A 26,667-nucleotide genomic window follows, 5' to 3' on the forward strand; every position below is an offset into this window, starting at 1 on the left:
CTCTCAATAAATCCTGCTTTCTCCAAAACAAAACAAAACGAAACAAAACAAAAATTCCATATACTCATTACGGTGATCATCTACAGCAACTTCTCTGACAAGCTTCCTTTTTTCTTTTTCTAAGCCAGAAAAAAAAAAAAAAAGAAGTTTCCCCATATTGTTTCTAACTCCACAGGGCTTCCTCATTTCTGATCCTTTAAATAACATCTGCAGGGTTAACAAAGTGAGTCAGTGTATAGAAATTCACAACGCTTGATAAGACCAGGGAAAGCATGAGATGCAGCATGTTCTATTCAGCACTTATCACCTACTTACCAGACGATGGAGGTGTAGATTTTCTGGAACTAGGTACCATGTCACCCAAACTAGATGATGAATTTCCTCCTGATTTACTGGAGTAAAGCAAAAACTTCTATTAAATATGACACTTATTTTGGATCCTAAATCATTTGTATTATTCAATAAACAAGATAATTTAGGTGTTTTTATTCAACTTTATATTTAATGCTTCCCTCAAGGAGGCAAACAATAATTTCCGAGTAGAGGTTCCTAGAGTACTTGAGACAGCCACGTGATGGTCTCTGTTTTCAAATTCAAGGCTTAAGTTAAAAAGGTCCTGAGAAAGGTGGAAGAGAACTAGGGTAATTTATGCAGCTCTCAAGTTCTCTGCCTAGATCACAGACAGCTGAATAGCAGAGATTTCCTTTCCTTTTTATATTAGAGACCTCAGCGGCCAAGTATAGAACCTTAAGGCTATATCCGAACTTAATGTTTCCTTCTTGTTGGGGTCCAGCTCCTTTATCTTAGGCTTGATTATTTTTAGTGTTCTAAGACTGAAAGTACTCAGGCTTTCATGGGCAACCTATAAAAGGACGACAGAGCAATAGTAAAATTTGCTAACCTTTAAAAGACATATGAACAAACACGACAGAGTATTATATGATTTAACCATCAGATAATACCCAGGACATTTCTCAAGCATGACTAACATGGAAGATCTAACTTGGTTAATTTAGGAATGCCTTTGTCTTCCCAAATTTTCTAAAATGCATTCTGTTTAACACAATTTCTAAGACATGAACCATGGAGTTTTTAAAGAAAGTCATTTTAGTAAACACTGTACTTGAAAAATATTTCCATTCCACCACATAGATTCACACTTCACATTAACATATTAAAGACTTTGAAAAATCCTTAAAAACCTTTCTGTTACTTAGTACTATCCTAAACTTAATTGACCATGGAACCCCCTCTCTCAAGTGATTCAACAAGAAAATTCTGAGAAATGCTGAAATATCCTTAACTGAAAACAAAACAAAATGTCTCCAGCTGAGAGAACTTCAAACCTTACTCAACAATATACAGCTAGTTAATGTTAGCAATGTTTATGCCTTATGAAAATGCAATTTTTCCACATTATAAGATTATATTAGCTGGCATTAAGATACCATTATCAGTACAGAGAGTAAAAACAAAACAAACAAAACAAAAAACACAATAAAGCCAAATAAAATACTAAAGACTGAAAGAATAGTATCCGATCTTCAAACACCCCGCAGGCATAATGCACATGCATTGTTTACCTACATGCCTGTACTTTTATATGACTAAATGCATCTCACAATCCAAGTGTCCCAGTGACCTAGGAAAGTCAACTCTGGGCTAGAGGTTTCAAAACACAGAACAATCCATCTGAATTCAGTGAACTTGACAATTAAAAAATGCTAGTTAATGAGCATGAATGTTTCAAACCCAGGAAAGTCAACTTCTGGGATAAAGGTCTTAAAACACAGAAGAACTTGTCTGAACTCAATGAACTTGAAAATTATAAAATGCTAGTTAATTGAGCATGGGTATTTCAAACCAAAAAGCGTGTTCTTTTTCACTCATCTGCTGCCACTAGAAAAACAAAGTCTCGCTAACATTAAAATACTATCCCTGACCAAGGAATTTGCATCATTATATAAACAAAATAGACATAAGGCAGATAAAACAGAAATGCTATTCATATTAAAGAAAAGTCTTATCTGTATCCCATCTTTTCACATAGCAAGAGATAAGACTTGCACTTGTCTGCAAAGGATTCAATTTAAAATTCACTACATGTACAGGTAGCCCTTTTAGTGATTCTTTTAATGAGAGGTAAACAACCTCAAAAATCCTAGGAAGAATTATTCAGCCCTTGCTTATTACATAACTCATCTAATTGCTATCTGCAAAGGCAGTTTTCATGTTTCATACTTCTCTTTAAGTGCCTAACAGTAGGTAGAACTCAAAATTGAGTTTCTCCGGTGAAAATGAAACTCACAGATGACAAGAGCTGCCGTTTCCTGATGATCTCTGAGGCCATCATCTCTAAATCATCTCCCTGCCATGCCAGGCAGCTACAGACACTGGGATTAGTCACCACAGCTCTGCTGTGCCAGAGTATTTCTCAGTAAATGATTAAGACTTCAGAATTTCCTCAGTATGGAAGCTTGAATTTCATACTTTATGGCTGTAGCTATTTTCATTAATGATGATAATTAATTTGATTCTTTCCCAAGTAGGATGAAAATCAGATGCTGGGATGAAGTTTTTAAAATGCAGGATTTGCGATACTACCGATAAACCCTATTACCAGTCTACTTTTTAACACATAAAAAGGATTGAAGACTACAGCAAACAACAGTACATCAATCTCAACTTTCACACAAACACTTGATGTTCATCTCATACCTGGAGTAGAATTTCCCTTGCTTGGCTCTCTGTTCATGCTGTAGCCTCATGTTTTCTAGTTTGACCGGGCTTGGAATGAATCCGATTTCACAGCCTTCCTTAACCAATCGCCCTATCCACCAGTCATTGTTAAATTTCTAAACACAAAATCCAAAGGATTAAAATCAGTACATGGAAGTTCAAATTTTTGAACTGTTCTTTCATATGAACTATTTTCAGTGGAAAGAAATAAGGCAATGACAATGAATTGTGCCTCATATATCACAGTTCCAGAAACTTTTTGTTTGATCCACGGGTTTAGCATGTAAGAGTGAAATATTTTGGTGTTCCCAGCAATCCATCGAAGGCTTTATACTTCTTTCTCTTTCCTGGTGCTGCCTCTGGACCAGGATGAATTCCACTGCAGCAGTTCCTTCACCAGGAGTAGAATAAGCTCTCTGGGTTCAAGGATTAACAGCCCTTCCTACCAAGAGACCATTAGGAACTACAAAGTGATACAGAGATCTTCCATGTATACAATCAGATTAATAAGAAGTATTAAGAGAAAGAGATAAATATTGAACTCTACCTTAAATACTCCGTGTCACAGAAAAATTTGCCTTGGTGAAAACAGTTTTATAATTACATAATATGATATTCATAGATGATTTCTCTACTTATACTAATGTTGACAATCTATCTCTTGCAGGTGGAATTTTTTATCTTGAATCTTTAGAATTTGTTTTCATTTTCCTTAACTGAATAAGTCTATTTTGAGTACGTCAAAGAAGAACATCTAATCTGTTTTTCTTTTCCTTTCATGGTAGAAAGAGATAGAGATCATCATTTCAGCATCAGCCATGGAGAGGGGACCCTGTATTCATCTAACTTCCTGTCGTGAAGTGAGATTCTAGAAAATCACTTCTGAAAACTTTTTACATCTTTCCCAATTAGCCAGTATTTCATAACTCTTCAAAGGCTACTGAAATGGTAGCCTTTGAATCTTTTCAGAGGTTCTACATTCTCTGGGCTCTTAATTGTCAGCCATTACCTCCTTTGCTCACACCCTTTAGTGTTGAATGTACGCATGCTCCCTATGACATGTCATCCCCTCGAGGGAAGGGCTCCAACTGTAAATTCCTCCAGGTTCCCCCAAAAAACCCTCATGCTCACACATTGAGAATATCATATGGGGGGATTTCTGGTCACTTAACACAGTGCTCTATATAGCAAGCATCTGATAAATTTTTCTAATTTCCAGGTTGTGTCATTGCTAACTGAAAGGTGGAGACCTTTGGCATGGAAGAAAAGGAATTTTCCTGATATCTGTTTCTTGATTCGTTGGCTCCAATTCTTACCATTCTCCCTTCACTGCAGAAATTTAGCAGCTAAAGAGAAACAAGAGGACCAGCAATCTGAGTTTAGATAGTGTCATCACAGCAGAGAGTCATGAATTCTAGATATTATTATTAAATCCTCCCCAGATGGCTAAACTTCAGACATCAGAAAAAAAATTACACATAGTCAAGGTGAAACATTAAAAGAAAAAGTACAGGTTGAGCATAAAAAAGGATCATCTACTCTAGCAGTTCTCAGTTTCTGGGCCACAGAGCCCAAGGGAGCTGTGAAGTTATTGCAAGAGTCCTGTGACTTCTTTCTACTTTAAATGGTACATTTATATCAGCAAAGGCAGAGAGCCACTGATTTAGAATGTATGTTATACAACTGAAACTATATGCAATGCTATTTCACAGCAATAAGAAATAGGAAATGACATGTCAAGGTGAAAATCATGTTGCTAGAAATTGAAGTTATTTTCCTTACTTCCTTAACATGCAGAAAATCTTTTGCTTCAAATGAGATGGCCATGCCTGGCACCGGAACATCATCTTCATGGGCTGCACTGTAGCTGACATTTGTCCGAACTGCAAATGCAACGGGCTTTGTCTAAAGTGGGAAAAGGAAGGGAGAAATAAAAGAAAAGAATCAACAGAGTCCATTCTTCCCCCTACCCAAAGACAAAGATATACTGAATGACTACTGTAATCATTCTTTTTTTTTTTTTTTGCAATGATTCTTTATTACAAAGCAGCTTGTTAGTATTCGCAACACATGAAATCTTCTCGCTCTCAGCAACATGCCACCCATTTCTGAACTACAGAAAGGCCATTATTCTCTTTGAAAGCACGACAAATAACGAAGGTGAAGATGAACTGCGGAAATACGTGTTTACAACACAGCAGCGTGTAGCAACTGGAAATCAGGAAACACAAAACATGATTAAAATGTCTAGTTCTTTTGTTTTGGTGGAGAGAACTTAGTAACTGTTTCTCTACCCCAAACATCTACCTTCATTAATCATTAAGAACATAATTCCAAAAGACACAATATTTTGAATGAAAAAAGAACCAGAGAATATGTGCTACAACTATGGCAACTACTACTCATGGCTGCAGGGAGTAATGAAAGCAATGACCTTTTATTTTATTATTCCTCCTTGAGTTTGCTTAGCCATTAATGCTGATAACATTAATTAAGCTCTCCTTCATTATGTGATGCTTTGAAAATTTACAGAGGAATGTCCTCTCTCTAAGCAATATCCACAAGATGAAAAAATAGGTGAGCACAGAAGTGGTGAAAAGAGATACTGTTTTAACTGGTGTTGTGTTTCTTTCACAGGATGGGTAAGTGGTTTCTTCTGAGCAGTTTCTCCCTTATTCAATGAGCACTTCACCTGGACTTGCCTGGGAAGACAAGGAAGGGGCTTTGGAACAGAGAGAACCCATCTTCGCTTCCAAGTTGTCCACAGTTAATTTTTCCTACTCGATTGTTATGGGGGTATGGGACTGAGCTAAGACCCCTGAAGTTACTTATATCTACTCACAATTTTCAGATTGGGAAAGGAAGACTAAATTTTGGATACAGGCCCAGTAGACAAGAAGTGGATTTAAGTATTTCAAAGCCAGTTCTTGGTATCCATTATACTTTTTTAATGACACAAGGGCTACTACTGTTAGCATGGAAATATGTGAATTAAAAAATATATAAATAAAAGTTATCCATAGTTCTACACTGAAACACTATCCTTGATAGCATGATGATGTTTCCATTTTTTGCTTGGCATTTCCTTAAATATATGAATTTTATTTCCAGAGCTATATGATGGAATTTTATTTCCATCATATATTGAATTGTTATCCAGTTTTTAAAGTAATATCGTTTTTCATGTGACACTCTTTTTTGACCCACCATTTAAAAAATTATCTCAATCATTCACCCTTTTGGACATTTAGGTTTACAATTTTTTTTCAATATGACAAAAATTGTGCTTTGAAAAAAATCTTTGTACATAAAGCCTTTTCTATTTAGAATGCTTTCCTAAGGCTAGATTCCCAGAGGTAGCATGTGTCAGTCATGAATTATTAAGACCTTTTTACATTCTATTCCAAACTACTGTCCAAATGGACTGCACCATTTTATACAGCAACTGGCACCATAACAGGTGCCCTTTTAATTAAGATGCAGTCTTAATCAAACTCAGTTTCACCACTAGAAATGCTGTTTTCCTGAGTAGGTCCATCCATTATTCAGGACAGTTTCTGTTTACAAAAGAATAGATCCAAGTTTTTGTTTTTTGTTTTAATGCTAGCATGGTCTTTCCTTTCTTTTTCAGTGTCTTTCTTTTATTAGTTGGAGGACACAGAGTTTAACTGTGGCATGTATTTTTTCATCAATGTAAAACATAAACTTTTAATGTACAACTCTGCTGAGGACCTCATAGAAACTGTTAGGTGTTTTACTGACTTTTATCAACTTTTCAAATATTTAAGTAGCAGAAAAGGGGAACACTGAAAAAGGAAAGAAAGAGGCCGGGCTCGTTAGCTCAGTTTATAATCCCAGCACTTTGGGAGGCCAAGGTGAGTGGATTGCCTGAGCCTGAGGGTTCGAGACCCGCTCAGGCAACTTGGTGAGACCTCGTCTCTACAATAAATCAAAAATTAGCCGGGAGTGGTGGCGCGTGCCTGTAGTTCAGGCTACTTGGAAGGCTGAGGCAGAAGAATCGCCAGAGCCCACCAACTTGAGGCTGCAGTGGTTGGGAGTGTGCCACTGCACTCCAGCCTGGGCGACAGTGTGAGACTTGAACTCAAAAAAAAAGGAAAAAAGAACGTAAAAGGATAATGAAAGTTGCCACATAATTCCAGGGTTACAGATAACAATTTTATGTTCTTAGATTGAGACAGCAGCTTGGAATGTGCTTCCTTCTTTGCCTCACCTCCTTTAACATGATGAACCATTTACTGTTAGTATGGCGGTTTACATGGGAATCAGCATGGTAGAACATATAAGTAGGAAAGAAGAATGGCAGATACCTATCCTTTAATATCTTTACTTCAGGAACTCTACTTCCAAACTCAGACTGGTGTACAGTTGGGGGTGTGGGGGGAATAGAACCAGGATAAAAGAGCTTAGTAGCTAGAGAAAGACCCAAGGATAACTAACCAAAGGGGCCAAATGTCAGTTACTTCTGATTACCTCAACTCACTTCAGCTCTATCTAGCTAAAGCAAGTGTGTCTGCAATGTGGAAGGTATTTTTCACATTAATTAACTTGAACGGGGAATTTTTTTTTTTTCTAGAGCTACCTGTCGTGAATTGAAATTCAGGGGATTCCAAGTAGATCTGAATTTGATTTTTAAAAAAATTTTTTATTTTAAGTATGTGGGGTACAATTCAGGGTGAGGTATACAGATGAGTTTGAATGTTGATTCTGCTGGCTACTAGCAGAGTGAACTGAGAAAATTCCTTAGTCTCAATAAGTCTCATGTTTTCCCATGTCTAACACGAGAGTAATGACATCATTCTTTAATGTTACAAGGTGACAGAAAATGCATGTCACAAGGCAAGGTTAGTATATAGTTATTCCTTGATATTAAGCAAAGGATTGATTCCAGGACTCCCAAAATCCATAGATGCTTAAGTCTATGATATAAAATAGCAAACTATTTGCATATAACCTACACACATCTCCAAATTACTTATAATACCTAACACAATGTAAATGCTATACAAATCGCTGGTCTACTGTATTGGTTGTTAAAATTTGTATTTTTTTTATTGTTGTAATGCTACTTTTTATTTTATTTTAACATTTTCAACCCACAGTTGGTTGAATCCATGGATGTGACGCCTACTGAGACAGAGGGCTGACTCTATAGAGCAGGTGCTCAATAAATGGGTATTTGCTATATACCAAAATAAATACTACACAAGTAAATATTTCCCCATATTTACTCCTCATATATGAAGGGCCAGCATAAATCATTTCCTCTGGACTCTTCCCCTATAATCTTTCTCAGACCAAATTTGTTAACACAGTTTAATACTTACCACATGATACAAGCTAAACCACTGTCAGACTCAAGATGTTTTTCTCTAAAATGAATTGTTTCATATTCTCTAGGATACGAGAAAATGGTAAAGTTTTCCCATATTCATTTTGTTTACAGTGTTTTATTTATTTAATTCTGAATTTCTTTGATAGTCCTCAGATACTGAGGCTTTTTTTTTTTAACCAATTTGAAGTTCAATGGGAACATTCCTCAAGAAATCATTGAATTTTTATCCCACGAGACCATTCTTTATCAAATGTGTCCTGCTTTACATTGACATCTTAATTTTTGGCTTAATCTCAGTATGGTCAACGGTCACTTTTTGGAACTTTTTCTTCTCATCTTTCAGAGTTCTTGCCCTTATCCCCACTTTGAAATTCACTTTTGTCCTGGAAGCCTACTAGATTTTTATGGTTTTCCAGCAACATGGCAATCCCTGAGAACTGAGTTCTACCCCAGGTGATAGCTTCCCTTTTCAAGCTTCCTTTCCCCACACCTTGAACTCCAGGGCCTTCCAGGTTTATCGGAAAGACTTGGTCACGGTCACAGGGCAAGCAGTAAAGAAAGGCAGAAGGCACAGATATAGAAATAGCCCAGGACCCTATGCAGGAACTATGTATTTTATGCTATGTGGTGATAAAAACTGATGAATGTAACTGATTCTTGGGACATGAATGTTTTAAGACCAGTGGGCTATCTACTGTCTCTTTTTCTGTCTTTCTTTTCTTCCCCCCCCTCCCCCCCCCCCCCGCTTAGGGTAGAGCAAAGTCCCAAGAAGAAAGAACGAACTGGAGCAAAGAAACCTTGGCCCCACTGAAGCCTCACAGGAACACAGGAACAGTGGGGATTGTGGTAACAGACTCACACAATGCTCTGGGATATGCTGGGACCCAGCAGATCCAGGACCTTGAAGGAAGCAAAGCTAGTCCAGACCCCAAGATCAACAATCATGGCGAGCTCTAAGAACTCTGTTCTGTCCCAGGTCACAGGTTCTCCTTCCTTCATGCTGTCCTTCCCTACCTCCAACTCCAGGGCTCCCAGGTTTATCTGAAAGACTTGGTCACTGCTGGAGGTAAGGTGGTGAAGAATGGTAGAAATAGCCCACGGCACTATGTAGAGTTCTCCAGAAGGAGCTTCTAGGACTGGCTGTTGTGGAATTGTACTTAAATCCAATTAGATTAAGATTCATCCTGCTCTACAGAATCATTAGAATATTGAACCGGTTAGGAGACAATATGGTCCTTAATTCCACTTTGACTCTTGAACATTCTCCAAAGGGCATGGTGGCTCATGCTTGTAATCCCAGCACTCTGGGAGGCTGAGGCAGTTGTATTGCTTGAGCCCAGGAGTTCAAGACCAACCAAGGCAACATAGCTAGGCTCAATCTATACAAAAAGTAATAAAAAGAAAAAAAAAAAAAAAAAAAAACAGCCAGGCATGGTGGTACATGCTTGTAGTCCCAGCTACTCAGGAGACTTAGGCAGGAGGATCACCTCAGCCCAGGAGGTCAAGGCAGCAGTGAGCTGTGAAAGCGCCACTCTACTCCAGCCTGGATGATGATGAGAGTCTGACTCTAAAAGCAAAACAAAACAAAAAAATCCAAAGGACTTTATTCTCAGGCCAGTGTCACAGGTTTTGTCTGCTTCTGCCATCTCCTACCTGGATTCCTGGCTAACTTGAGGCTACGAAGGGTCAGGTATGTGAGGTGGAGGCATGCTATTCTACCAGTTTTTGCTTCCCACTTTTCCATGCCAAGATAAAAAGGAACTGATTCCTTTGCCTGCTTTTTGTACCTTCTATCTGGCAGATGGGCATATGGCACAGAACATAAGGGAGACGAGTAAATCACCTGTGCTTGGTGGTCCCCTTTTTGGGACACAGAATTAAAAGTCTGCTGCCTGTTAGCTTGTGGACTTAACCTAAACAGATTCTCAAAATAAGTCAGAAGTACCAGCTTATAAAAGAGTGGCATCTTATTGTCCACACAATAATGTAAAAGTGCTTTAAAAACACCAAGGCGGTGTCTTGCTCACCACAGCGTCTTCAGTCTGTTTTCAATCCATATTTTTTGAGAAGGGAATGAGTAAGTGATTCAGATGTCAAGAAATTCTCATTCTTCTCTTCCAGATCCTTCTTCACCTTGCACATGACATGACTTACAGTAAAATTGTACAAAGCTACCACTTTGAGAATGTCTGCCAAGTGACAAGCATGTGTTGTGTATTATGCATACAGCACAGTGAACTCCTGCATTTATTCCCAGCAACAATTGGGGTTTTATACAGATAAGGAAACTGAGGCTCAAAAAAGTTTTTCCAGGCTGTTAGCAATGGAAGAGGTATTCCAATATAACAATCTCACTCCAAAGCTGCGTTCTTCCTGCAGCACCAGAATGCTTTTCACTCACAGGGTACAAGGTTGGTGATTCTAGAACATTTAGATGTTTATGTGAAATTTTGAAGACTTGAAAGTTATAATTTACAAAATGCTGAAAAATTGGTTGGCACAGAAAAAGGAAAAGGGAAAAAAAATTCAGTACAAGTCTACCTTGTAGCCTCACACTAAATGAGTAGTTTCTCATGTTAGAACTATGGGTATTCATTACAAAGGTCACATAGTTCTGCTTCTTTGCACTTAAATTAATTTGAGTTCCAGTAAGTCAATAGCAATGTGAAAGCATGATTTTTATTTATTTGGCTATAACTTTCGTTTCTTCACATCTCTTTTTCACAATCTATAAAGCTTTATTTCAGAGCAAAGCAAAGTGAACTGAGATATGAAAAGATACATAGTTTCATAGCTTCCAAAGGTTTCAGGGAGGGCTCTCTCAAGGAAGAACTGAAATGCCACAGCCACTCTAGTTCTGTAAGAGTGAGCAGAAAGTCTGCCAAATTCCTTAGGATAAAGTGTTTCATAGATTGACTTTAAGGATTTTAACTAGCCCTAAAGTTATCTTGAGAACATCCTAACTCTCTTTCGCAAGTTTATTACTTTTTGGAAGATTCATTCTAGTATAGGTATATCTCCTGTAACAGCCATTGACGCATCAACTCAACATACCTTGCTGTACCACTTAGGATTATATGGCTTCCATTGTGGTTGTGTGATTGTGGTTGCTCACATAGTTTTACTCAGTTTATTGCTTTTAGGGCAAACTTCTTTTGATGAACAATTACACTGAGTTATAAATAGAGCCATTCAGTGACCTCAAGAACACCACTGAAGAGCCAAACCACCTGGTGATTTTAGTATTCTCTTCCCCATCCTGACTCTAGGACTATTACTATCTCACCTAAAGACCCAAAAGGATGGTCCAGAAACATCTATTCAAAACCCCCAAAGTTTGCACCTTCTAGATGCTTCTGCTCTGACTCATGCCCTCTAACCCTGACTCCTACTGTCCTTAGTCATATGCTTCACTGCCATATGCTTCACTCTGCCTGGAGATAGACGCTTGGACCCAGTCATTAGCAGAAGGGTTATGAGAGAGCCAATCCGCCAGGTCCAGGAGCATATTTGTGGATAGCCCTGTTGGCCTCAGGACTTGCTTTTTTTCACATTCAAAGGAAGCTCTCTTAGCTCCACACACCTGGCATGTGGAAGCCCACAGGCTCCTGTCAGAGACATGTTTAAGGTTTACAGCAGGAACAATTTTTATTTTCTGACAACCTTCTAGAATCACTAGGCTGAAGACTGTTAAAAGCCAATTATTGTAAGTCGAATATAATTAACTTTAAAAAACTCTTTGGTCATGAAGTAGAATAAACAGATTATCATAAATTCACGGCACTATTTCTAGCTTTCTTCCTAAACAATAACTTAATGAGTTGATAATGAAACTAGTAATTTGAATAGATACAATGCTTACTAAAAATGTGCTATTGGTAGAATACCTACCATTAAAAAAGCAAAATGAAATTCAGTCAAGAAGAAAAATAAACTTCTAATCATAATTAATACAGTTACTTAGATTTTCATGCATCAATTTCTTCATTTAGTTATACAAAGATGAAGTTTACACGCTAAATATAGCAGAATATGTTCCATTTTCATTATGAAACCATCAATATCTAATAATATAAAAGAAAAATTCAACATTTATCTTAAATGGATTTATCTTAAATATTAATTACTCCCAACTTGTAACCTTTTGAAAAGAAATATAAAGCAATATATGACCCAGGCCTCTATTATAAGAGACTATGAAAAAAGCAATTAAAAAGGACTGATGAATTTTTTAAACCACTTTCTTGTGGTATATGATAACTTCCTATAAAACTTGTTCTACTCTTTTGTATTTTAAATGCCTCATGTGGGAGTATAGCCATCAAGTCTTATGTAGGAAACACTCAGAAAATGAAGGGGTAGCAATTGTACTCGCAGGGATCTGATCACAGCTGTCTGCTTGATTTAGTACTTATTGATACTTTAGGTTACAGCTACTTTCTCTGATTATGACTCAGTACTACTTTTAGTCATACTTTTAGTGATAATAAAAAAAAATCTTTCCCACATAGAAGGAAACACTTCAACTTTATTTTATTCCTTACATGTAGGCAAAACTTTCTACAAGATACTGTGAAAAATCCTGTCCTGATTTTGTCTGAGTTTTGTCAATCATTGAACTTTCAAAAATCTTTGCTGAATGTATTATAGACTACCAGGGGTCATCTGAGAATTCTTTTAATAGCAAGACATATCAAACCAAATCAAAAGAATGTAACAACTGATTATGCACCCTGATGACTAAACACTGAATCAGATTGAATAAGTAAATAATCACAGATCGGTCACGAGATAACATTTACATAAGTAGTTAACTGATGTGAGAAATTCAAACTTCTCCAAAATTGATTCACTTAATGAATATGTATTAAGTACGTGCTTACTACGTCAAGTCACTGCTCTCCTATAAATCACCTTATATTTCAGTGGAGCTATTATAATTTCAAATAATGAATAAAGCAAACCAAAGTTATATGAGTAGAGGGTAATCCTGGAGGAGGGTAGGCAGGCAGCATGAATGGAGTGGTCAGGGAAAGCTTCTTTTGCATTCTCAAATCATTCATTCATTCATTATGCATGTGTCAGACACTGTTTTGGACAATTGGGAGACATCAGTAAGTAACATAAACCAAGACTCCCTGCCCTCCAGTAGTTTACGTTTTAGAGAGGAAAGACAGCTCCTTAGTAGACATAATGAACAAATGAAGTATATGATATGTTAGAAAGTGATAAATGCTATGGAAAACAGAAAGATCAAAACCAAAAGAAAACCAAGATGCAAGTAACAGGGAAGGTGCAATTTTGAATGGGGAGTCTAGGTAGCCTGCATCAGGGAGGTGACAGCTGAACACAAGCATGAAGGAGGTGAGGGAATACAGATATCTGAACTCTAGGCAGAGGGAAAAGCTACCACAGAGGCCCTAAAGTAGGAGAAGGTCAGCTGTGCCTGAAGACGACAAGGAGGGCAGAATTGTTGACATGGAGTGAGCCATGGAAGAGAAGAAAAGATGAGGTCAGAGCTCTCAGGTCACAGAGAATACTCCTGGCTTTTATTCTAAGTGAGATGGGACGTGGCTGGAGGCTTTTCAGCAGAGGAGTGATGTGGTCGACATGTTAAAAGGACTGTGGGGGCCGCTGAATTGAAAGGAGACTGGGGGCAAGGGAGCAGACAGGGATCTCAGGTGGAGACATCCCAGGAATCCAGCTGGAGGCTGTGAAAATGGCTCGATTCTGGATACATTTTCAAGGTTACAACCAACAGAATTTTCTGATAGATTGGATGTGGGTGTGAAAGCGAGTCAAAGATGATGCCAAATGTTCTGGGCCCAAGGAATCTGGAAGACAGCCAAATCAGGAACTCCGTTTTGAACATGTAAAATTTGAGATTGTACGAAACATCCAAGTAGAGTCTGGAAGAGTTCAACATCTGATGGCTTACGAGAAAGATCTAGGCTACGTAAAAGATATAAGGTTGTGTTAGGCATACTGATGGCATTTAAAGGCTGAAAACGTCTGGATAGGATCCCCAAGGAAATTATCATACATGAGGGCCCTCCACTAGCAAAAAAATGCTCAGATGGATCAACAGTGAAGAACAACTGCTTAGACTGTAGTTCCTTGAAAGTCAAGAAAGTGTTCTGAAGAGAAAGAAGTGATCAACGGTGTCAAATATTTTAAGGGTCAGATAAGACGAGGGACAAGAACTGCCAAGTGGACTTTGCAACCCTGAGTGAGGGCACAGTTGACTTTATTGAAGAAAGAATAAAAGGAGAGGAATTGGGACACAGTAGGTATAGACAATCCTTCCAAGGAATTTTGCTGCAAAGGTGGGGAGAAAGAAATGGGCTGATAGATGGATGGAGAAGTGGTTCAAGATTTTATATTTTAAAGTAGGACAAATAACAGCTTGTTTCTATGCTGATGGGAATGATCCCGCAGAGAAGAAAAAGATGATGATACATAAAAAAGAGTGGACAGAATTGCTGGAGTAATGATCCTGCGGGGGCTGAGGAAGCAGTGGGACCCAGTGTCCAAGCAGAGAACAGCGAGTTCAACTTCAGAAACAGGCACAGAGGCAGAGTGTGCAGGTGCAGATGAAGGTCATCGAGGAGATGGAACATCATCTTCTACATGTTTCAGTTTCTCAGTGGAATAGGAAAGTGGGAGTGGAGACAGGGAAGAAGGTATGAGACGTTCAAGAAGGGAGATGATATGACATAGCCATCCAAGAGCACAGAATATTAAATGGCCTAGGGAAGTATGGTAGGCTGGCCTGTCAGTGTTAAAAGTCCCTGGAGAGTCCAGGTCATCATATTATAGTAAGCTAGCCATGCCATGCTAGAGTATAAGGAACACAGGTAATAGAGGTAAAAGCATAATCCCTCACCAAATCGCATAGCTTTTAAACTGCTTTTCCCGACCTTGCTTTGAAGTGTATATTATAGTATGTATACAAATATTCTGTATATATTCGAGGTTTTTTTTTTTTTTTGAGTTGGAGTCTCACTCTGTCACCCAGACTGGAGTGCAGTGGCCACTCCTGGCCACCGCAGCCTCGACCTGCTGGGCTCCGGTGATCCTTCCGCCTCAGCCTTCCGAGTAGCCAGAATTACAGGCATGCGCTACCACCCCCGGCTGATTTTTTGATTTATTGTAGAGATGAGGTCTCGCTGCCCAGGTGGGTCTCGAACCCGCAGGTTCAGGCAATACACTCATCTCAGCCTCCCAAAGGTGTGGGATTACAGGCTGAGCCACTGAGCCCGGCTATTCGGGGTATTTTCATCTACTTCCCTGAATTGAGCTCTGAAATAGGTTATTACCCTTTCCGGGTGAGTGATTTGTATTCTTATTTATTTATTATCCCAGCCTCAGAGTATTTACCAGAGAGCTAGCTATATACTAATAACTGCTAGAGGAACCAATTAAGGAATTGATTTCTTTCTGTTAGAGGAATCTAGTATCACGTACTTATCCAGCAACTACCTGATGCAAGGCTCTGTTACTATAGCTCCGGGGCCCACAAAAGCAAATCACTAAGTCACTGTGGAAGTCAGGTGGGTCTGATCAGGACTTTGTTTTATATGGCTGACGTGCATATATGTAAGTTTAAGTACATACATATACCTATTAAATTTAAAATAGATTGACAAATTAAAAATTAGGCAAAGGAGTAAAAGTTCAAAACAAAATTTGAAAATGTATCACTCTAAAACCACTAAAATTACTAACCATCACAATATAAAATGAGTTGAAGCGGTATATGAAACAAATATATAGAATGCTTGTTTTGTATTTTTCAATAGATGACTAAAAAGCAGATGAACTTTTTAGTTTATCTTGCAAAAGTGTTGTACATAGTGAATAATGATAATTCTTGATTTTTAAAAACATTACAATAACCTTAAAGAGCTGATTTTAAAGCAATACTAAAGCCAATATTTGTGAACACCGAAATCAATATAATGTACAAAGTTGCAGAATCAACATGCAAGGTAAGTGAGATGAGAATAATGAAGACAGACATGTCTAGAAGTGTGTCACAACCCTTACCTTCTGCTTAACAGAAGAATAGATCATTTTGGATCTAAATCTTCAACTAAGGTATACAAAGGAGTAATTACTGGTTACCACAGACTGAATGTTTGTGTCGCCCAATATTCATACGTTAAAGTCTAATGTGCAAGGGGATGATATTTGGAGGTGGACCCTTGGGAGGTGAAACCCTCAAGAATGAAATTAGTGTCCTTATAAAAGAGGTCCCCGAGAGCTTGTATCCCCTTCTACTATGTGAGGTTATAGTAAGAAAAATGACTGTCTATGAATCAGAAAGCAGGCCTCACTAGACACTGAGCCTGTCGGCACCTTGATCTTGGACTTCTCAGCCTCCAGAACTTTGGGAAATAAGTGTCTGTTCTTTATGAGCCAGTTAGTCCTTGGCATTCTGTTACAGCAGCCCTAATGGACTAACATCTGTTATCAGAAAAAGCAAGCCTCTACAGAGGAATTTATCCAATGAGAAATCTCAAACAAAGAAGAGAGACTATATCTGTGATTTCAGTGAAGTCCACTGTCATTTAGTGTTAATAAAACATTCTCCTTCAGTAAGGGTGTACCAGCTTCTTTCCCCAGGGCAGCTGTCTCCTCCTAGAGCAAGGTCTTCAAAAGGTGTAGCAAATTCCTCCAGGCCACTGAAAAAGAAACCAGCACTAGGAGAAAGTGCTCCATTTTATTTACTCTGGATTGTGAAATGCCTGTCTCTCTGCCTGGGAGGAAATGTGAAGTAATTCTCAAGTAAGCCAGCATTTTAAGTAAAAAATAAATATTTATTTAAATTTTATTATTTTGATTAGTTTTACCAAGCATGATATTTCTCAAGTTGTTTGGTAGCTAACAGTATAATTTAGGGGCAATTTTTATTTTAGGCTTGTTGAAAAATAAAACAAAGCCTTATTTTTTTTCCTTCAGTTGCCTTAACCAAAACAATGTGGTAGTCTATATTTCTAGTGAAAAACATAACTTCAATCTATATTATTTTGGTATCAAAGTCATTCATAATTAAAGAGCATTTTAAAAATAATTAATAGTTAAAGAGTATTCCAAAATTCCCATATGCTTTTTCAGAAAAAAAATTAGGAATATGTCAAGCCAATAAAAATTTACTCTTCTTTCAGCAAACATTCACTTAGCATCTATTATGTTTAAAATTCAGCATTGCCCAGTTGAAAGGAAGAAACAGTGCAGGATCAAGGGTTTCCTTCCAGATGTCCCTTGGGACTCCAGTGTCAGAGCTTGGTCCCACACCAGACCAAAAAGCAGCTAAGGCAGTTGAAAAGTCTGGATTCTGGGTGGGCTGGGCTCCAATCAGTGTGTCCGTTCTCATCTCCTGGTGGGCTGCATCTCTTGTACATTTGCCTCCAGCTTCTAAGTAACAACCTTCTGTTTCTATTCTTTCGCTTTGCTTGTCTGTTCTACTTCACCCACTTAGCTGTCCTATTTTTTTGGCTGGTTTTCTTTAATACTGTTTCTATTTTTCTAAAGCACAAAAAATGTAAAAACAAAATAAAAAGCAGGGTGATGCAGGGCTACCTTGACAGACACCATGGCTCCATTCTTTGACAGGACTCAGTCCACAAAGAATGGCCTGGAAAATATTCAGAACCTTGAGCACTGAGTAGTGTTACTTTTGCCACCACAGTTTTGCTCAGTATTTGTATCCTATGGCAAGGATGGGAGTGACAGAGTTCAGAGGGCCCAAGAGTGCTATCCCTTTTAAACTATTGCTGGCATTTCATCTGTTGTAAAATGTCTATTCCGTACTTATTTAGAAGATTATACACTACAAAGAATTTCCAAAGAAGCACATTCTAAGCTGGGCTCAGTGGCTCAGCCTGTAATCCCGCGCCTTTGGGAGGCTGAGATGAGTGGATTGCCTGAACCCGTGGGTTCGAGACCCGCCTGGGCACCGAGACCTCATCTCTACAATAAATCAAAAAATCAGCCAGGCGTGGTAGCGCATGCCTGTAATTCCGGCTACTCGGAAGGCTGAGGCGGAAGGATCGCCGGAGCCCAGCGGGTCGAGGCTGCGGGGGCTGGGAGTGGCCACTGCACTCCAGTCTGGGTGACAGAGACCCCAACTCAACAAAAAAGCACATTCTAAACAAATATAAGGAAATCCTCTACAAAGTGCAAGCTGACAAACATGTGGAGACACATTCTATTTTGTGTTAATTCGATCATCTTCACTTTCTTCTCCACTCCAACAGCTGCGGTTTTAGTTAAGTTCACAGAGTTCTAGCAATCAAAAATTATGCAAATTTGGGTGTTTATTTCACACAGAGTGCTTTGATTTTCTTAAAACAACAACAACAAAAAATCTGAGCTGGGTATCTCCATGACCAAAACCCAATGTTTTGGCAGAAAATATATTCCTGCAGAGAGCAGTGGGTGGCAAATTCTGAACATGTGACCCATCTGCTGGCTCACTCTCTAGAAGCTCTAAAAACCTTTGTGGCTGCCCTTACTTCAACATTTCGAGACTTTCTGAAGTATAGCTTCATGACCGATTGTCACTGTCCGTGAGAGGGTAGAGCAGGTTCAAAGAGATAAACACTGGAGGAAGGCATAAATGAGCTTAATATGTGAAGAATTTTCTAGTCATGACAGATGCTCCCCAAGGACTGGGGTTTATTTTTAGATGAAATGTTTTCATTTGAACATCTACAAATAACTTGTAATGACTCTAAAGGTCTTTATTTACTAAAGACATCCCAAATGTCTGCTCAAGGCATTTTCAATCAAGTCAGGAAATACCTCCAACTTCCTTGTGGCCTTCTGTGAGTCAAGGTTTCAGAAAAAGGAGTTGACTACAGGGTAGAAATCTAAGACGTGTCAACTTCAGCTTCCTTGGGGGTATATCTGAGGCAGGATAAAGATATGATTCAGCTTGGTAAATAGACTTATAATTGCCTTAATTTGAGTACTTAGTATGGAGAAGTCACGGTGCTCTAATATATCTCATTTAGTACCCATGAAAACCATATAAGGCATGACTTCCATATAATGAAAAGAAGAAACAGAAGATCAGAAAGTTTCACTGAGGTGCCCATGGTCATGTGTCTAATAAGTGAGGGTCCAGGACTGAAACCTAGGTCTTTTCCAACTGCAAAAACATATGCCCCCATACTGCTATTGTACTGTCATCAAGAGGCAATAGTCTCTTCTGTAACACATTTGCTTTTACTTATTTCTGCTCGTTCTAATTTTTCCAAAATTCCTATTATATTCCATAATATCCTACAGGTTTTCTGTAAAGTCTACTGATTTCTTAACTTATAAAGTTTCACTGATTCATATTTATAACCCTTCCAATAATTTACATTGAGTGTCCCTTGGCTATAACTTTTACATTCGTATCTTTTATATTTCCCAATTGAAATTCTTATAGAAAATATATCCAACTAAATTTTCCCTTAAAAAAATGAAATGCAATAGTAGAAAATGTAGAAAATGCAATAAACCATAGGAAAAAAATACCATCTGTAATTCTATCATCTAGTTGACATTTTAGAGATAATACACCTTCTTTAAAACCAAACGAAACAAAACAAAAATAGCATTGTATAAGACATACGATTTTGTAACCAGTTTATTTTATGTATTGCTTTTCCATGTCATTTTCAATGGTTGCACATATCTATGTCCATTGGAAAGCTAATACAACTGATTTAACCAATTAGGAACTTCTCAGTTCCCCAGAAGTGGAAACTGAGGCGCAGAGTGTGCAATCCCAGGGAACAGGAGTGAGGGGCAAGAGAAAGAAGCAGAGAAGGAGAGAAAGAACCCATCTGAGAGGCTGTAATTGACTTGGCTGCCAGCAGGTGTGATGGATGGCTTTATCCTTATGGAATATCCTCTGAGAAGCCATTTAAACCATGGCTCAAGACAGTTTGTTAGGAGGAGTGTGTTCCTGGTCAGCTTCGATCACCTCATGGTCAAAGGTTTGGTGGGTTGGATAGGCCTCCCCGTGCTTCCGTATACTCAAGCAAGACAAGCAAGTCCTATACAATGACACCTGTGGGCAACAGGTAAGACTGCTTGACGCCAGTTAGAGGAACTTACATAGGGATGGGTGAAACAAGAGGCAGACAAGGCAGACAGGACCTCAAGGGGAATGTAAGAGGTGTCTATAAGGCTGGGCTAGGTGGCTCAGCCTGTAATCCCAACACTTTGGGAGGCCGAGGCAAGTGGATTGCCTGAGCCCAGCGGTTAGAGACTAGCCCGGCAACTTGGTGAGACCTCGTCTCTACAATAAACAAAAAATTAGCCGGGCATGGTAGCATGTACCTGTAGTTCTGGCTACTTGGTAGGCTGAGGAGGAAGGATTGCCAAAGCCCAACAGGTCGACACTGTGGTGGCCATGAGTATGCCACTGCACTCCAGCCTGGGTGACTGAGTGAAACTCCAACTTAAAAAAAAAAAAAAAAAAAAAGTGTCTATACTCTGGTTTGACTTCTTTTGCTATTAAAAAACACATCTCGAACACTTTCTCCTGATTATTTCCTTAGACACATTCTTAGATCAAAGGGTATTCACATGTGAAAAGATCTGATACATATTACCAGATTTCTCCCACAAAAAGATGTGCTAATTCTCATGCCCACAAGCAGAGGATAAGCTGATCTGTTTTCTCTTAGTTCTAACCATAGACTCTTTGAGTGCTAAGCTCAAAGAGTCTAAAATTATGCTGGAAACAACGTTTTAGATTCTGCTTTCTGCAGTCGAATATGTTGCACTTTGTAAAATTAGTTCAGTAATAAAATAATATCCTCTTTAATTCATCACGTGATTATTAAGTGCCTCTGATGTGAGGGGACCTTGTCTGGCAATGGGAACACAGAACTCAACAAGACAGAAATGGATTTTGCTCTATGGGGCTGATATTCTAACAAGAGAGAAACATATTGAAATAATAACCTCATTCACTGCACTTGTGATAGGTTCTGCAAAAGAGGTGCACTGTATGTGATGGTACCAACACAGCCAAACTATAACAGAAAAGAAAAATCTCACATCTCCAATATTTAAAAAACAAATTAAAAACTGAATTGCACCGGGCATGGTGGCTCAAGTCTGTAATTTCAGCACTTTGGGAGGTCAAGATGAGAGGACTGCCTGAGCCCAGGGGTTCAAGACTAACCTGGGCAACTTGGTAAGACCTCGCCTGTACAATAAATTGGAAAAAAAAAAATTAGGCATGGTGAAACACGCCTGTAGTTCCAATTACTTGGAAGGCTGAGGCAGAAGGATTGCCTGAGCCCAGCAGGTTGAGGCTGCAGTGGCTGTGAGTATGCCACTGTACTCTAGCCTGGGAGACAGAATGAGACTCCAATTCAAGAAAAAAAATCAACTGAATTGCAATCCTCAAAAGATTTGAGTATTTTTCTTAAACCAAGCATATACAAACTTAGCCAAGTGAATGTTGGCCCCTTCAAAAAGAAATCCTTGGAAAAAAATGTAGTATATATATTCCAGGGTTGGTTCCACCATTTGAAAATTATTTAAAATTCCTCTTTTGAAAGTATCAGCAGGACCAAATGCATAATATTTTGAATGTCTTTAATACTGGTAACTCATTTTCCTTTGAGGACAAGTTAGCTTTCTGAAATAGCCCAGAGTCCGTCAAAGCCAAGCTGAATGGGTGAAGCATCTGATCAACCTGGGAGATAAACTTTTAAAATTAAAAATATCGCTTGACTCTGAAAGTAATGAGCTGTCTTCCTTGTGTACTTCACGTACTGTCTCAGAAGACAGTCTTAACAATGTGTCAACAATTTAAAAGAGAAAGTCAGTCCCTAGTAGAGGTCCCAGAAGTTTTCTTAATTTTTTATGGTTCCTGTAAATCAGTCGTTTTCCTGGAACTTTTCTTAAAGAATTCCAGGTATGCCTGCAGTAATTTCTCAGCACAGATCTGTCAAGAGATAGAATCATAGACTCTGTGGCTCTTTGTGTTTAGTCTTGGCAGAAAAAAATCAGAGGGTTTCAAGGGGTGTGTGTGTGTGTGTGTGTGTGTGTGTGTGTGTGTGTGTGTGTACATAACACATATGCATATCACACAAATCAAATTTTTCTACTTTTAAAAAGAAATGCTGGATATCTGCCCTAATTTTAAGTATCCAAGTAGTCACAGAATTTTAAGATTTTTTTCCCCCTCCAACGTGTAATAAAAGAATTTGGAAGAAGTAGTAACAAAGGAATGATTTAAATTTGCTTCTTTCATTCTGCCTATCTTGCTCATTTTATTGAAATTTAGGTGTCATGGGAGGTTCCCCAAGATTGTTTAGGCTGATAAACAAAAGCAATTTGTAGTGCACACAGGCAGGAAAACACTTTGAAGAAAGTTTTTTGCTAAATGGCTTTGTGTAACAGGTGGGCCCACTGTGAGTTCCCTGGAGAGAATCTTCACTCTAGATCTTGAATGCAGACAACAAAAGAATTAAGATGAAACCTTTATGAATGAACAAATACCACATGCAACATATCTTGCTCCAACATAAACATCATAATGATGCTTATACTTTATTACAAGGTTCTATATTAATTGCCACTTCTTCCTTCCTACGGTTGGGTGGCTCAGAAATCCTCTATCCTGATCCAATATAGAATGTTCTGTGGGATCAGAGATCGGGTGTGTCCAGGGTGGTATGGCTATAGACTAGAACGTTCTCACATGTTCACATTTCTGCCTAGAATAGCAGCTTTTGTCTGTCCATAAGGGCCCCTATTGGTAATGGCTGCCTGTCAGCAGTTGCCTGAAATTTACTATAATTACACGCACTTTATCAGTTTTACACAAAGGAAGTTGGTTTCCTCCAGTAGTCTCAAAAACAAAACAGAAAACCGAAACAAGTAAACAAAACCGCCTGTTGCCAATTACTCAGGAACCTGAGCATGCCTCTCCTCTTGAACTGCATGGCCCTTCAGCTTTCTGCCTCTGATTGTTCTTCTCCTGCTGTTCTGTGTTCCCATGTTCTGCCTCAAGCTTAGTGGCCAGATTTGTATCCATACTACACTCCTCTTGGTGGAAAAAGGAATTTCCCAAGTGGGTCACACATGAGTAGAAACATGGGTACCACCATCACTGGGCTCCCAGCCAACACCCTCTCCCTTACTGTAGCAGCTAAGAAAGTTTACTACTTAATGCATTTTACATTCAAGTATCTAGGGGCTACACCAACATACAACAAAGCCCATATTTTTCACTGTATATATTTCAAATATCTTTAACAAATTCTGAAGAACATCCCAACTGGAAACTAATCTTAAAACAGAAATCACAAACTGTATCAGAATTGTGAATGGTGGTCAACTAGAAGGGGATACAGTCATTCTATTGCAAAGAAGGTATATAGAGTCCAGCCTCAGCCATGAACTGGCTGCGCATCCCAGTGCATGCAAACCGTTTTCAGCCCAGTTCCCACAATCGAAGGACCATTTTGTGAATGTGAAGTGAGTCAGAACACACCAAGCTCTCAGCATAGTGCCTGGTACAGAAGTAGCACTCAAAGAATGGTAACCATCAACATACGAAGTTTCAGAGGACCATTTCCTGGATAAATAGTAGGATTTGTTATTTGGGAGGAAGGTCAAGGGAAGGATCAATAAAGTACTCCTTGATCCAAAGATCAATAATTATAACTATACTCTTAGATTGTGGCGCAAGGGTGAGCCATGTCTCTATGATTCCATGATATAATAAAAAATATATACTTGGTCTGTGATCCTGTTTTCTGGAATTCAGTTCCTAAAACTCTTGGACTATTCAAAGTGACAAGTGTCTTTTAGTTTGCTAACGAGATGACTGGATAGCTGCAGGATGGGGGCTGGTTGCCAGAGGAACTAACCATGTCATTAAGAGTTGTAACTTTCAGCCCCACGCCCTGACCTCTAGCAAGAAGAGGGCTGGAGACTGACAATCTCCAGCGGCCAATGATTTCACCAGTCATGCCTAAGTAATGCGGCCACCATGAAAATCCAAAGAAATGGAGTTCAGAGAGCTTCCAGGTGGGGGAACACATGGAGGTGCTGGGAGGGTGTGCACCTGGAGGGGATGTGGAAGTTCCACACCCTCTCTTGTGGCTTGTCTTGTTCATCTCTTCCGTCTTCCCAAATTGTATCCTTTCATAATAAACTGGCAATCGCCTGGTGCAGTGGCTCACGTCTGCAATCCCAGCACTTTGGGAGGCTGAGGCGGGAGGATCACTTCCTCCCAGGAACTTGAGAACAGTCTGGTCAACACAGAGATACCTTGTCTCAACAAGAAGTAAAAGAGATTAGCCACGTGTGGCAGCACATGCCTATAGTCCCAGCTACTTGGGGCTGCTGAGGCAGGAGGATTGATTGAGTCCAGGAGGTCAAGGCTGCGGTGAGCTATGATCATGCCACTGCACTCTAGGTTGAGCAACTGAGTGAGACCTTGACATCATATCATCACCATCAGCATCATCAATTGGTAATCTTGTAAGTAAACTGTTTTCTTATGTTCTGTGAGCCCTGGTAGTACATTATGGAACCTGAGTACAAGGCGATGGGAACTTCCAATTTCTAGTCAAGTGGGACAGATGTTGCAGGTAATCTGGGAACCCATTACTTGCACCTGGTGTCTAAAGTGGGGGCAGTCTTGTAAGACTGAGTCTTTAACTTGTACGATCTTCACTAACTCCAGATGGATAGTGCCAGAATGGAATGGAATTGTAGGACACCAAACTGGTGTCTGCAGAGAACTGGATAACTGCTTGGTTTAGGAAAAAAAACTCCTATCTAGTGTCGACAGAATTGAGAATAGGAGAGAGGAAACAGGAATTTTCCTTTCAGAGCCCAACATTTAGTGGCACTGGGCTGAGGAAGTAACCCTATGTTTGATCTCTCAACAAGGCAAGGTGGATGCTTCACTGAGCCTCACAGCTCCGGGAGGACCCATCCAGGCTTTCCATCCCAGAACTGCCGGCTGTTACTAAGTGAGACCATGCTTAAATGTGAAGGACACAACCCCCAGGAAAACACCTGGCGAGCTGGCATCCCCACCTTTGCACAGCCTGACAATTCACACCAATTGACGAATGGCACCTTGGTTCACGAGCCTGAATAAGCACTTGGCTTGCTGCCAGAAGGTGACTGTGGAACCAGAGTCCACCATCCCAGAGAGTCACCCTGACTCGCCAACCCTCGGCCTCCTTGTATGTTAGATAACGGATCTGCTGGGTGCCCTTTAATTCTGGCATGTAATAATCCTGCCAGCTGTGGTCATGTGCAGATTTGCAATGTTCCCATGAGAGCTTCTTTCTACTGAAAAGTATAATTACATGTTTTCAGAAGGCCCATTTTCTATGTGAGACGCTTCAGCCAAACATCTTGAAACATCATGTTTCATCATCTTGACTATCAGAACTAAAAGAGCTCTTAGGGGAGCAAAGCTAGCCCTCACATTTAAAAAATGAAAAACTGAAGCCCAGCAATTTTGTGTCTTGCTCAAGGTCACAGAGAGCAGCATGGCAGAGAGCTGCACCCGCAGCTCTTGCTTCTCACCCAGGACTTTCTCTGGCTGCACCCTGGCCCAGGTGCTGACACGTGGAAAACCCAACTGAAGCCTCGGGGAAATTATTCTTCACTTTAGATGATCGTTTTCAATTGCTCTTTTACAGCGAGGAAAAGATAAGTATATTTTTAAGACGCAGGAACGACGGTAAAGTCAATCTCCTTCCCACTTTGGCTATATAAAGGCAGTTCTGTGAATTCTCTGTGTGACTGGTAGGAGAAGACACACATTTCTGGCATCACTCACTCACACACCAGTGCCCCGGATGAATATTGACTGATGGCTTCAGACACCAATAAGTCCACAGTCTGTTCTTCAGAAAATGCTTTGCATGCGTCAGTAAGGCTATTTTCAGGCTTGCTGTCTTGAGTTGAATGTAAACTAACGCTGGTGATTCTGAATTTAAATGTGATTTCAGTGAGGGAAGGAGAAAACATACAGATTATTTTCAGGGTTTGGATAGTGGCAATATTATTTAAAAGGCTAACATTTATAGTCTTTTTGAAGATATTACTTTTATAAGGTCTTTGAATAACAACCCAGATATTATCTTTATATTTATCAATTCATGTGAAATCAAATAGAAATGTTGCTACCCAAAGCATGCATGTATTTCCACTGCAGATGTTTTATAACACACTATACCAGAAAGAAATCACCTGTGATATTTATTTATTTTACTTTTACTTTTTTTTTTTGAGATGGAGAGTCTCTGTCACCCAGACTGGAGTACAGTGGCACAATCATAGTTCACTGCAACTATGCTCTTGCCTCAGCCTCCCTAGCTGGAAATACAGGTGTGTACCATCATGCCTAGTTAAGTTAAAAAAAAAAAAAACTGTAGAGACAGGGTGCTGCTTTGTTGTCTAGGCTGGTCTCGTACTCCTGGGCTCAAGCACTCCTCCCAACTAGGCCTCCTAAAATCCTGAGATTACAGACGTGAACCACCACACCCAGTCAGTCATACTTTTTTTTTTTTTTTTTT

The 26,667-nt window shown here is 39.3% G+C and overlaps 1 protein-coding gene across 4 annotated transcripts in view; it reads right to left on the minus strand.

The window, feature by feature from the left end:
• CACNB2 (calcium voltage-gated channel auxiliary subunit beta 2) overlaps nucleotides 1-26,667 on the minus strand; it is a 253,627-nt gene that overhangs the window by 44,722 nt on the left and 182,238 nt on the right. For all 4 annotated transcript variants that reach the window (XM_021710994.1, XM_021710993.1, XM_008055248.2 and 1 more), the window contains exons 3-5: nucleotides 4,522-4,644; nucleotides 2,719-2,855; nucleotides 316-392 (exon numbers count right to left, since the gene is read on the minus strand). In XM_021710994.1, coding sequence (XP_021566669.1) covers nucleotides 316-392; nucleotides 2,719-2,855; nucleotides 4,522-4,644 — 337 coding nt within the window. The remainder of the gene's footprint in view (nucleotides 1-315; nucleotides 393-2,718; nucleotides 2,856-4,521; nucleotides 4,645-26,667) is intronic.

Source organism: Carlito syrichta, unplaced genomic scaffold, assembly GCF_000164805.1.
Source record: "Carlito syrichta isolate Samal-C Ts95f unplaced genomic scaffold, Tarsius_syrichta-2.0.1 Scaffold301791, whole genome shotgun sequence".
Taxonomy (NCBI): Eukaryota; Metazoa; Chordata; class Mammalia; order Primates; family Tarsiidae; genus Carlito; species Carlito syrichta.